Source organism: Heptranchias perlo, chromosome 26 (assembly GCF_035084215.1).
Source record: "Heptranchias perlo isolate sHepPer1 chromosome 26, sHepPer1.hap1, whole genome shotgun sequence".
Classification (NCBI taxonomy): domain Eukaryota; kingdom Metazoa; phylum Chordata; class Chondrichthyes; order Hexanchiformes; family Hexanchidae; genus Heptranchias; species Heptranchias perlo.
In genome coordinates, this window is record NC_090350.1 from 43,027,369 (window position 1) to 43,040,289 (window position 12,921).

General features: G+C 41.8%; 1 protein-coding gene across 1 annotated transcript in view; it reads right to left on the bottom strand.

Annotated features, from left to right (window-relative positions):
• The window catches only part of cep85 (centrosomal protein 85), a 77,384-nt gene that overhangs the window by 47,089 nt on the left and 17,374 nt on the right, over window positions 1-12,921 (bottom strand). Inside the window, exon 2 of the mRNA XM_068006915.1 lies at window positions 7,526-7,595. Within this exon, the coding sequence (XP_067863016.1) occupies window positions 7,526-7,580 (55 nt within the window). The 5' untranslated portion in view covers window positions 7,581-7,595. The remainder of the gene's footprint in view (window positions 1-7,525; window positions 7,596-12,921) is intronic.

Genomic DNA, 12,921 nt, shown 5'->3' on the forward strand with positions numbered 1-12,921 from the left:
GAGTGGAATTGATTAAAGTGGACTGGGAAAATAGTTTAAAGGGTAAGACGGTACATGAGCAGTGGTGTTCATTCAAGGAGTTATTTTACAACTTTCAAAAAAATATATATTCCACCGAGGAAAAAAGGGTGTAAAAGAAATGACAGCCATCCGTGGCTAAGTAAAGAAATTAAGGATAGTATCCGACTAAAAACAAGGACATATAAGGTAGCCAAACTTAGTGGGAGGATAGAAGACTGGGAAGTCTTCAAAAGACAGCAAAAAGTAACTAAAGGATTGATTAAGAAAGGGAAGATAGATTATGAAAATAAATTAGCAAAAAATATAAAAACAGATAGCAAGAGTTTCTACAGTTATATAAAAAGAAAAAGGGTGGCTGAGGCAGACGTAGGTCCCTTAGAGGATGAGGCCGGGATATTAATGGTGGGAAACATGGAGATGGCAAAAATGCCGAACAAATATTTTGTTTCAGTCTTTACGGTAGAGGACACTAAGAATATCCCAACACTGGACAAACAGGGGGCTCGAGGTGGGGGGGGGGGGGTGGGGAGGAGCTAAATACGATTAAAATCACTAAGGAATTGGTACTCAGTAAATTAATGGGACTCAAGGCGGATAAATCCCCTGGACCTGATGGCTTACATCCGAGGGTCTTGAGGGAAGTGGCAGTAGGGATTGTGGATGCTTTGGTAATAATTTTCCAAAATTCTCTGGACTCGGCAAAGGTCCCGGCAGATTGGAAAACTGCTAATGTAACACCCTTATTTAAAAAAGGGTAGTAGGCAGAAGGCTGGAAATTATAGACCAGTTAGCCTAATATCTGTGGTGGGTAAAATTTTGGAGTCTATTATTAAGGAGACAGTAGCAGAACATTTGGATAAACAATTTAATAGGACAAAGTCAGCATGGCTTTACGAAGGGGAAGCCATGACTGACAAATTTGCTTCAGTTCTTTGAGGACATAACGTACAGGGTAGATAAAGGGGAACCAGTGGACGTAGTGTATTTAGACTTCCAGAAGGCATTCGACAAGGTGCCACATAAAAGATTATTGCTCAAGATAAAGAATCACTGGATTGGGGGTAATATTCTGGCATGGGTGGAGGATTGGTTATCTAACAGGAAGCAGAGAGTTGGAATAAATGGTTCATTCTCGGACTGGCAACCAGTGGCCAGTGGTGTTCCACAGGGGTCGGTGCTGGGTTCCCAACTCTTTACAATCTATATTAACGATTTGGAGGAGGGGACCGAGTGTAACATATCAAAGTTTGCAGATGATACAAAGATGGGAGGGAAAGTAGAGAGTGAGGACGACATAAAAAACCTACAAGGGGATATAGACAGGCTGGGTGAGTGGGCGGAGATTTGGCAGATGCAATACAATATTGCAAAATGTGAGGTTATGCACTCTGGCAGGAAAAATCAGAGAGCAAGTTATTATCTTAATGGCGAGAAACTGGAAAGTACTGCAGTACAAAGGGATCTGGGGGTCCTAGTGCAAGAAAATCAAAAAGTTAGTATGCAGGTGCAGCAGGTGATCAAGAAGGCCAACGGAATGTTGGCTTTTATTGCTAGGGGGATAGAATATAAAAACAGGGAGGTATTGCTGCAGTTATAAGGTATTGGTGAGATCGCACCTGGAATACTGCATACAGTTTTGGTGTCCATACTTAAGAAAAGACATACTTGCTCTCGAGGCAGTACAAAGAAGGTTCACTCGGTTAATCCCGGGGATGAGGGGGCGGACATATGAGGAGGTTGAGTAGATTGGGACTCTACTCATTGGAGTTCAGAAGAATGAGAGGCGATCTTATTGAAACATATAAGATTGTGAAGGGGCTTGATCGGGTGGATGCGGTAAGGATGTTCCCAAGGATGGGTGAAACTAGAACGAGGGGGCATAATCTTAGAATAAGGGGCTGCTCTTTCAAAATTGAGATGAGGAGAAACTTCTTCACTCAGAGGGTGGTAGGTCTGTGGAATTTGCTGCCCCAGGAAGCTGTGGAAGCTACATCATTAAATAAATTTAAAACAGAAATAGACTGTTTCCTAGAAGTAAAGGGAATTAGGGGTTACGGGGAGCGGGCAGGAAATTGGACATGAATTTAGATTTGAGGTTAGGATCAGATCAGCCATAATCTTATTGAATGGCGGAGCAGGCTCGAGGGGCCGATTGGCCTACTCCTGCTCCTATTTCTTATGTTCTTATGTACTCACCATTTTGACTCAAAATGAGGATTGTCCATTAGAACCAGGTCCCCAAGACAGTTTTCACCTGATGTCCAGACATTAATCTCCATTCTTTGGGAATTTCTCACTCAGCCTGCACCCATGAATATGTACCCAGCAAGTTAAAACCCTCAGGAGAAACCAAAGGAATATGTAGGAAAACAAGGAAGGGGAAAAAGTGCTCGTGCGTTCTCTACCAAGTCTGATTTATTCATTTCTTCATACGGAGGATGATTTATGTGCAGTTTAAAACAAGACTGCATTTGGTGAAATGCCAACTTCTTGACTGCATACATAGCCTTTTTTCCCTTCCCAATATGCTGGTTGAATTTTGGCATCACTTACAAGATTAGGCTAGCATATTATTTATATACAACTAAAAACTGATTACAGCCCTCTTCTCTCTAACACCACCCCATCCTATGGGGTCATCTCATCTCAAATGTAAAGCATTTAATTAAAAAGTTAACAAGTAGCTCCAGAACAGGATAAATCTCTAATATTTCACTAACGAATGCTGATACATGGCTTTGGTGTTTTAATTACAACTACTGCTAATGTATTATTTTCATAACTTACTATAATTCCTGCAGGATAGGGTTCACGCATGTTTTTATACAATCTGGAGATCTTGCAATTGATGCCCCTGATTTTTTGCAGTACGAGTCCCCCTCCCATTTCACACCTCCATCAATCTCCATTCTTTGGGAATTTCTCCCTCAATCTTAATATTTGAAATTTTACGTTATTCTGCTTTGCTCCAGATTACATAGAATTTACAGCACAGAAACAGGCCATTCGGCCCAACTGGTCCATGCCGGTGTTTATGCTCCACAGGACCCTCTTCATCTAACCCAACCAGGAGGTATAGAATACCTCTATTCCTTTTAAGTCCAGTCCTCCTCTTACATTCAGTCTTCATTTATAATTATACACTTCGATAGTGCTGAAGGCAATAAAGCATCACAGCTGTAAACTTCTGCCCTTAGCTGACTTGCCAGTTTGTCTGTATTCTGTTAAGCTGCTGGTATAAGGTTTACAAATGGGTCAAGCAAAGACTTTGAAGGTGCATTTTTGACTGAATGTAAATTATTTCTTACACAAGTTCAGAGATCTTGGATGTTGGATAATAGAAGCTTCTCCCTTCCACAATAGGAGTGCAAGATAAAGCCTCCCAGTGCATGTGCACACAGACATCACAAAATGAACCACTTCAAAGTTGCTCAAAATAGCAAGAAAATCACAAACATGAACAAATTTGTCCTAACAGAAATATTTTTCTCCTTCCTCACTGTCCAAGTTCTTTACTCCCTCATTGGGATTGCAAGACCATGTAACATCACTGAGCAAGAGGGCGGGCAAGCAAGCATCCAATTCCCAGCCATCCACTTTTGCTGGTGGTATCCTGCTGGGTGTGCGCTATAGGTCTATCCTCAGACTTCCATCCACAGAAAAGATTCGCTCAGTGTCTGCCCAAATCAGAATCCTCACCACCGCCCAACAAAGTGTCCAAACACTACACAGTATAGCATGTCCCTCGGCACTGGGCAAATCTCACTAAAGCTTGCACTTTAGACAAAAATTCATATGTGAACAATCAACCCATCACTTCAGTTATAACAAAGGTGTACCAAGCAAAACACTTTATATACACATGCTGTTACAGCAATTTAGCATGCAGGGCTCTGAAAAAGTTACAACTTGCAACTTCACTTGGTCCCCATCCCCCCCAATATTTTTAACTATTTACCTCACCTTGCTTCCTGCACCCCACCATTTTCCTTATTTCAAGGTAATACACATCAATCAATTCCCTGCCTAATGGCATTGACAGATAAACTATGGGTATTTAGATAAAAATGGGACCGTAGGGGAAAAAAAAATACATTTTCACAAAAAATGCTTTGTTGAATTAGGGGAGGGAGAGGTATTGGAATCTAATTATATAAAATATGCTACATACCTGGAAAAGAAAAAAGTACAATCCCCAGAAAAATGCGGCCTCGCCACTTACCCCACAGTCCAGCATTACATTGAGCAGACACGTTCAGCCATACACACCCTAGTTAGGCACTGAATATAGAATTTCACTACAGGTATAATTTGTGTTTCTATTTCTAAAATGGGACAGCAGATACAACAAATCAACAATTCTACTTCCAATTTACATGAGTGCTCATCCAAAGCAGCACCATGAAAAATTTAGCAGGGAACATATGGTTAAAAGTGCCACACGTACACACCTAACTCAGCCTTGAACCACTCCAAGCACCTGTGGCAGAATGTGACTAGCAGCTGTCAAAACGTGCTGGTTTCAGGTTTGACAGCAAGGTACTAAGCATAGTCACAGGGATTGGAGACTGTTTTGCAGAATACATTTTTATTCTTCGCCACAATACCAAGCAATACTTTTGTAGCGATGAGATGTACAAAGATCATACAGCGAAAAGAACGTGTGAATTATCAATTTGAAAATATGCCAGACACTTTGGCTTGAAATAAAACACTTATCTAGATGCAAAATTTCAAGCACTCATTTTGTTGAACATCACTCCAGGGCCAAAAACCCACAAAATATTTCCCATTTATAGACAGCTGTAATGAATTTTGAGAGCAGACAGCTGGGAGGAGTGGCATTTTCTGAAGGAAAAAAAAATACCATGATACCTGTCTGAACCTGAACAGTACAGACAAGCTTGTTAATGCTTACATCGACAATCAGTGTTTGTGTTAGCAGAGATATTTAAGGCAAGGCAGATCTCAGACCAGTGTCAACACTAGACTGCTTCAATCACTGAATGCTACAATAGCAGGCTGTCAGGAAAGGAAATAAACTAAAAGAATACATTCTTATTTCAAAGCAAATTATGATCAACTTCGAAGGTATTTTAAAAACTAAACAAAAAATTGCTTTGATAGTTTCCCTTTTAATAATTATGAATATTTATCAAGTGCATGCAACTACAAGAAAAGGGCAGGAGGGAGATGGACTCAGGAAACTCCCACTGTCAGTAAATTTCTTTCAACTCCTTTTGAAGTACTAACTTGGAATGAAGGGAGGGGGAAGAGGGAGAAGGGTGAAGTCTTCCCCCAGTTGCTATCCAGTGACCCTTGTGTCATGAGGACTGGATTGAGATCAGCTCCTTACAGTCAAATCGCCTGCCACTCACTGTTTTGACTCAAATGAGGAATGTCTATTTGAACAATGTCCCCAAGGGCAGCCAGCATCCATGATATGTACCCCAGCAAGGAATCAGAACCTTGGAAGGTATATAGGTAGGAAAATGTAGATGGGAAAAAAGTACTAGTACATGTGGTGCCTGCAGCGGTTTATATCTGCTCAGTAGGACAATGGGGATAACAGCGCTCAAAAAAAGCACCCCATTAAAACCAACTCAATTTCCCCCTGCCAATAAAGACAAACAAAATGCTGCAGATCCTGGAAATCTGAAACAAAGACAGAAAATGTTGGAAACACTTCGCAAGTCAAACAACATCTGTAAAGGGAAAAACAATGACGTTTCAGGCATAGCTTCATCAGAACAGGAAGGTATTACAGACGGACAGCTCATAACAAGGAACAGAGCGAGGGGAGGGACATACTCAAGAAAAGAATAAGCTGTAAAGTGATTAGGTGGAGAACAGGAGGTGGTTAAGACAGAAGTAAATAGTGTTAGACAAAAGAAGGTACGATGGGAGAAATTAGAAGAATAAAAAGACATAAGACCCAGGGAAAGTGTGAATAGTTAAAGCAGGTTAGCTAAGTTGGAGAGGGGAAAGCATGAAACCTGGCAAAGCAAAGCAGGCTCCAGTGGCCCAGGATATCTGGAAGAGAGACAGGTCAACACCATGGAGAGGTGTACTGATGGAAATCCCTATTCCAAGCACTAACCTGCACCCTCCCTCACACCAGAAGCAACAGTACAGCCATCCTACATTCCCAGCATGTCATTGAGAATAGAGGATCCATGATCAACGTCTGAAAACAATATTGAGGCCTGACGGCTGCAAAGTTCCCACAGAAAGATGCTCAAGCTTGTGATGAGCTTCACTGGAACAGTGTAGAACACAAGCACAGAGGGGTCAGGGTGAGATGGAGAATTAAAATGGCAAGGAACAGGGGGTTCAGAGTTGTATTTGCAGACAGAACGGAGGTGTTCAGCAAAGCAATACTTATGGTGTCCCCAATGTACAGGAGGCAGCACTGTGAGCAGCAAATACATTACACAAAGTTGGAAGTAGTACAAGTAAATCGCTGTCTCACTTAAGAAGTGTTTGAACAGTGGTGTGGGAGGTGGTTAACAGGTGTTGCATCGGCCCTCGGACGGGAAGGTGCTGCAGTGGGGAAGGAAGCAGGTTGGTGCATAGAATGGGGATTCCATCGATGGATTACTGTCAGGGTGGCTTTCACCCCTCGGTTTGACCAGCCTTTCCTTCACTCTGTTCCTTCTTATGAGTTGTCCATCTGTAATATCTTCCAGTTCTGACGATGGGCTATGCCTGAAACATCAACATTTTTCCTTTCTTTACAAATGCTGCCCGACTTGGACTGTTTCCAACATTTTCTGCTTTTGTTCCAAGAGACCCTACCTCTGTCACTGAATTACAGTAGAACAGTGAACGTATTTATTTCAATTCAAGCCAATCAACTTCAGCCTCTGTGCAGCAACAAAATGAAACCGTTCCATTTACAATGCAAGTGTAGTTACAGCTGGACAGCCATCTCTCCACTCAAGACTGTGTGCAAGAAGCCAGCCAACTCTCAGAATGGATCGCAGTAACATTGACCCCTAAACACTGACACTACACAGATGCCATTGTGAAACCTAGAGCATATCACCATCTTTATAACCTCCATTAACAGTTTCATAATTGGTATAAAACTGAGAATACAAAGGCTTTCAAAACAAAAAATTATTCCCAGCAAGTCCATGTCAATTGCATCTGCCTGTACATGGTTTGCAAACTGAAGCCTTTTGGAAAGTGGATTCCATTTACATGCAGCCAAATACAACAAGAGATTCAAAGGGAAACAGTGTTGTAACCAGACTGGTTTTGTTCATTGGTTTCACATTTGGGGAAGAATAATTTCATGAGATATTTATTTCACCCCTTCAATCACTCCAAACACCAGTACTTCACCCTAGTATTCGACAACTCAAAATACTCTCTCCAAACAGATTTCTAGTGGAAACAATATGAAAATTTTACAGTACTGGATGTGCAAAAAGTACTTTAAGAAAGCAGGAACACAGGAAAAGAATGCTTGTTGTTAAACAGAATTTCAGTGCTCTACCTATTGTGTTGCTCTGCTGTTGAATCGAGTCTCTATGCTTCTTGGATGCAGCCATGTGAAATCAATTCACCTGTTGACAAATCAAAAAGACAATTAAAACAGGTCACATGGCATTAAACAGTATAGAAATTACAGCTTTTAAAAAAAAAAGTGACAGCAATACATCCTATAGCAAGCTTGCACTAGCAAAGTACTTAAACCAATTCTGACTACTAGATCAGTACAGAAAGTACACCTGGAGAAGGTGCAAAGATGATTTATTAGGATGAAAACCAGAACTGAGTGTTTATATCTATCAGGAAAGATTGAGCGGGCTGGAGCTCTTTTCTCTACAAAAAAGACTGAGGGGTGACCTGATACAGGTCTTTAAGATTATGGAAGAGTTTGAAAGGGTAGACGTAGAGAAGATCTTTCCACTTGCAGAGGAGACCAGAACTAGGGGCCATAAATATAAGATAGTCACTAACAAATCCAATATGAAATTCAGGAAAATTTTCTTTATCCAGAGTGGTTAGAATGTGGAACTCAATACCACTAGGAGTAGTTGAGGCGATTAGCATAGATGCATTTAAGGGGAAGATGGATAAACACATGAGGAAGAAAAGAATAGAAGGATATGTTAACAGGGTTAGATGAAGCAGGGTGGGAAGAGACTCGCATGGAGCATAAACACCGACATGGAGCTATTGGGCCGAATGGCCTGTTTCTGTGCTATATGTTCGATGTAATTCTATGAAAGTGACGTGAAGTTCAAATTCACTGGTCATGAAACAAATCACAGTCTCTTTCACTCGCAGGTCTTTGCTCAGTAATTCTTTCAGTTTTCTACTTTTCCATTACTCCCACACTAACATCTTCTCCTTCTGCTTCCTTAGGCAGATATTTGTCACACTTGGTCACAAATGGTAGTGCAGGGCATTCTGGAGGGGGAGGGTAAACAGCCAGTAGTTGTGGTCCATATCGGTACCAACGACATAAGTTAAAAAAAGGGATGAGGTCCTGCAAGGTGAATTTAAGGAGTTAGGAAATAAATTAAAAAGCAGGACCTCAAAAGGTAGTGATCTCAGGATTACTACCAGTGTCACGTGCTAGTGAGTATAGGAACAGGAGAATAGACTAGATGAATGCATGGCTGCAGGGATGGTGTAGGAGGGAGAGATTTAGATTCCTGGGACATTGGGACCGGTTCTGGGGAAGGTGGGACCTGTACAAGCAGGACGGGTTACACCCGAGCAGGACTGGGACCAATGTCCTCGCGGGGGTGTTTGCTAGTGCTGTTGGGGAAGGTTTAAACTAGAATGGCAGGGGGATGGGAACCTGAGCAGGGAGACAGAGGAGGGGGAAACAAGGATAGAAACAAAAGACAGAAAGGGAAGAAGCAATAGTGGAAGGCAGAGAAAACAAGGGCGAAAAACAAAAAGGGCCATAGTGCAAAATAAAACTAAGATGACTAGCAATCTTAAAAAGACAAGTCTAAAGGCATTGTGTCTTAATTCATCTAGCTTATTGAGAGTGCTCCGCACATTAACAGCGCAGATAGATATTAACGGTTATGATATAGTTGCGATTACGGAGACATGGCTGCAGGGTGACCAAGGATGGGAACTGAACATCCAGGGGTGTTCAAAATTTAGGAAGGACAAGCAAAAAAGGGAAAGGAGGTGGGGTAGCATTGTTAGTAAAGGAGGAAATCAATGCAATAGTGAGGAAGGATGTTGGCTTGGAAAATCATGTTGTGGAATCTGTATGGGTGGAGCTAAGAAACACCAAGGGGCAAAAAACGTTCGTGGGGGTTGTCTATAGGCCCCCAAACAGTAGTGGAGGGCATTAAACAGGAAATTAGAGATGTATGCAAGAAGGGTACAACTTTAATCATGGGTGACTTTAATCTACATAGATTGGTCAAAACAAATTAGCAATGATACCGTGGGGGAGGAATTCCTGGAGTGTGTATATGATGGTTTTCCAGACCAATACGTTGAGGAACCAACTGGAGAACAGGCGATCCTAGACTGGGTATTGTGCAATGAGAAAGGATTAATTAACAATCTTGTTGTGCAGGGTCCCTTAGGGAAGAGTGACCATAACATGATAGAATTCCTCATTAAGATGGAGAGTGAAGTAGTTGAATCCGAAACTAGGGTCCTGAATCTAAATAAAGGAAATTACGAAAAATATGAGGTGCGAGTTGGCTATGATAGATTGGGGAACTTTACTAAAAGGGATGACGGTGGATAGGCAATGGCTAATATTTAAAGAACTTGTGCAGGAATTACAACAATTATTCATTCCTATCTGGCACAAAAATAAAACCGGGAAGGTGGCTCAACCATGGCTTACAAAAGAAATTAGGGATAGTATTAGATCCAAAGAGGAGACATATAAAATTGCCAGAAAAAGCGGCAAGTCTGAGGATTGGGAGCAGTTCAGAATTCAGCAAAGGAGGACAAAGATTGATTAAGAGGGGAAAAATAGAGTACGAGAGTAAACTAGCAGGGAACATAAAAACTGACTGTAAAAGCTTCTATAAATATGTCAAGAGAAAAAGATTAGGGAAGACAAATGTAGGTCCCTTACAGTCAGAAATGGGGGAAATTATAATGGGGAACAAAGAAATGACAGAACAATTTAACACACACTTTGGTTCTGTCTTCACAAAGGAGGACACAAATAACCTGCCAGAAATGTTAGGGAACCAAGGGTCTAGTGAGGGAGGAACTGAAGGAAACCAGTATTAGTAAAAAAAAGTGCTAGGGAAATTAATGGGGATAAAGGCTGACAAATCCCCAGGGCCTGCTAATCGACATCCCAGAGTACTAAAGGAAGTGGCCCTGGAAATAGTGGATGCATTGGTGATCATCTTCTATAGAATTTTGGAACAGTTCCTACAGATTGGAGGGTGGCAAATGTAACCCCACTATTTAAAAAAGGAGGGAGAGAAAAAACAGGGAATTACAGACCAGTTAGCCAAACATCAGTAGTGGGGAAAATGCTAGAGTCTATTATAAAAGATGTGATAACAGAACACTTGGAAGGCATTAACGGGATTGGACAAAGTCAGCATGGGTTTATAAGAACATAAGAAATAGGAGCAGGAGTAGGCCAATCGGCCCCTCGAGCCTGCTCCACCATTCAATAAGATCATGGCTGATCTGATCCTAACCTCAAATCTAAATTCATGTCCAATTTCCTGCCCGCTCCCCGTAACCCCCAATTCCCTTTACTTCTAGGAAACTGTCTATTTCTGTTTTAAATTTATTTAATGATGTAGCTTCCACAGCTTCCTGGGGCAGCAAATTCCACAGACCTACCACCATCTGAGTGAAGAAGTTTCTCCTCATCTCAGTTTTGAAAGAGCAGCCCTTTATTCTAAGATTATGCCCCCTAAAATCATGCTTAACAAATCTACTGGAGTTTTTTTGAGGATGTAACTAGTAGAATAGATAGGGGAGAACCAGTGGATGTGGTGTATTTGGATTTTCAGAAGGCTTTTGATAAGGTCCCACACAAGAGGTTAGTGTGCAAAATTAAAGCGCATGGGATTAGGGGAAATATACTGACATGGATTGAGAATTGGTTGACAGACAGGAAACAGAGAATAAGAATACACAGGTCTTTTTCTAGGTGGCAGGCAGTGACTAGTGGGGTACCGCAGGGATCAGTGCTTGGGCCCCAGCTATTCACAATATATATCAATGATTTGGATGAGGGAACTAAATATAACATTTCCAAGTTTGCAGACGACACAAAGCTGGGATGGAATGCGAGCCGTGAGGAGGATGCAAAGAGGCGCCAATGTGATTTAGACAAGTTGGGTGAGTGGTCAAGAACATGGCAGCTGCAGTATAGCATGGATCAATGTGAGGTTATCCACTTTGGTTGTAAAAACAAAGGCAGATTATCTGAATGGTGATAGATTGGGAAAGGGGGAGGTGCAACGAGACCTGGGTGTCCTTGTACACCAGTCGCTGAAAGCGAGCATTCAAGTGCAGCTAGCAGTTAGGAAAGCGAATGGTATGTTGGCCTTCATTGCAAAATGATTTGAGAACAGGAGCGGGGATGTCTTACTGCAGTTATACAGGGCCTTGGTGAGACATCTGGAGTATTGTGTGCAGTTTTGGTTTCCTTATCTAAGGAAGGATGTCCTTGCCATGGAGGGAGTGCAACGAAGGTTTACCAGACCGATTCCTGGGATGGCAGGACTGACGTATGAGGAGAGATTGGGTCGACTAGGCTTATATTCACTAGAGTTTAGAAGAATGAGAGGTGATCTCATCGAAACATATAAAATTCTAACAGGACTAGACAGACGAGATGCAGGGAGGATGTTCCAGATAGTTGGGGAATCCAGAACCAGGGGTCACAGTCTCAGGATACGGGATATGCCATTTAGAACCGAGATGAGGAGAAATTTCTTCACTCAGAGGGCGGTGAACCTGTGAAATTCTCTACCACAGAAGGCATTAGATGTATTCAAGGAGATAGATATATTTCTTATTGCTAAAGGGATATGGGGAAAAAGCGGGAACAGGGTACTGAGTTAGAAGATCAACCGTGATCATTTTGAATGGCGGAGCAGGCCCGAAGGGCCGAATAGCCTACTCTTGCTCCTATTTTTCTATGTTACTAAGAGGAAATTTATAAAAACCTTACTTCGAGAGGTGGGCCCAGGACTCAAACCTTGATCTCAAGTCCTGCTTTGACTGGAAGGTTATTACATCATTCTGGTGCTCAGGATTTTTTTTTTAAAAAAAGAAATACTAAAAACATGTTTCGGTATCAATATGCTATTTGTTTTGTGAGTGAGTTATGGTTAGAGACTCAAGTTGAAAGCACAACAGACCTCGATTCAGTAATCAGTCCAGAAAACACGTGACTGGTTTAAAAGGGGCTTTACTCTAAAAACGTGGTCTATATTTAGTCCTACTTAAGTGAACAGGAGTACACCCCGTACTTAACATGGCTTAAACACAAGATTGGAGAAGTTTGATCCACTTTCTACTGTACAGAACAGCAAGTCATGACAATCACTCTAGATTTGTTTTTATTGAACTGGTTATTTCTTGACACAAAAGTTGACAATGAAATACACTTCAGACCCTTGTGTAAATTTGCATTGGAAAAATGCACCAAACTATTGATTTTTTTTTAAGTGTACATTTAATGCCCTGCTCCTGCACACCAGCACCCTGCACTCTGCCAACCCTGGTGTTAAACTGGTCACTAGGAGCCCACAAGAGCAGGCAGGCTGATCTCCCCTGAAATATACACCTACCCCAGGAGAAAGGGAGGAGAGAGAAACAAGAGAAAGCATCTCTTTCCTTCACCGCCTATCCCAGCCGCACTGAACACATCAGGACCTTGTCTGGGCATCACAGGTCCTACCCCTCCACTGC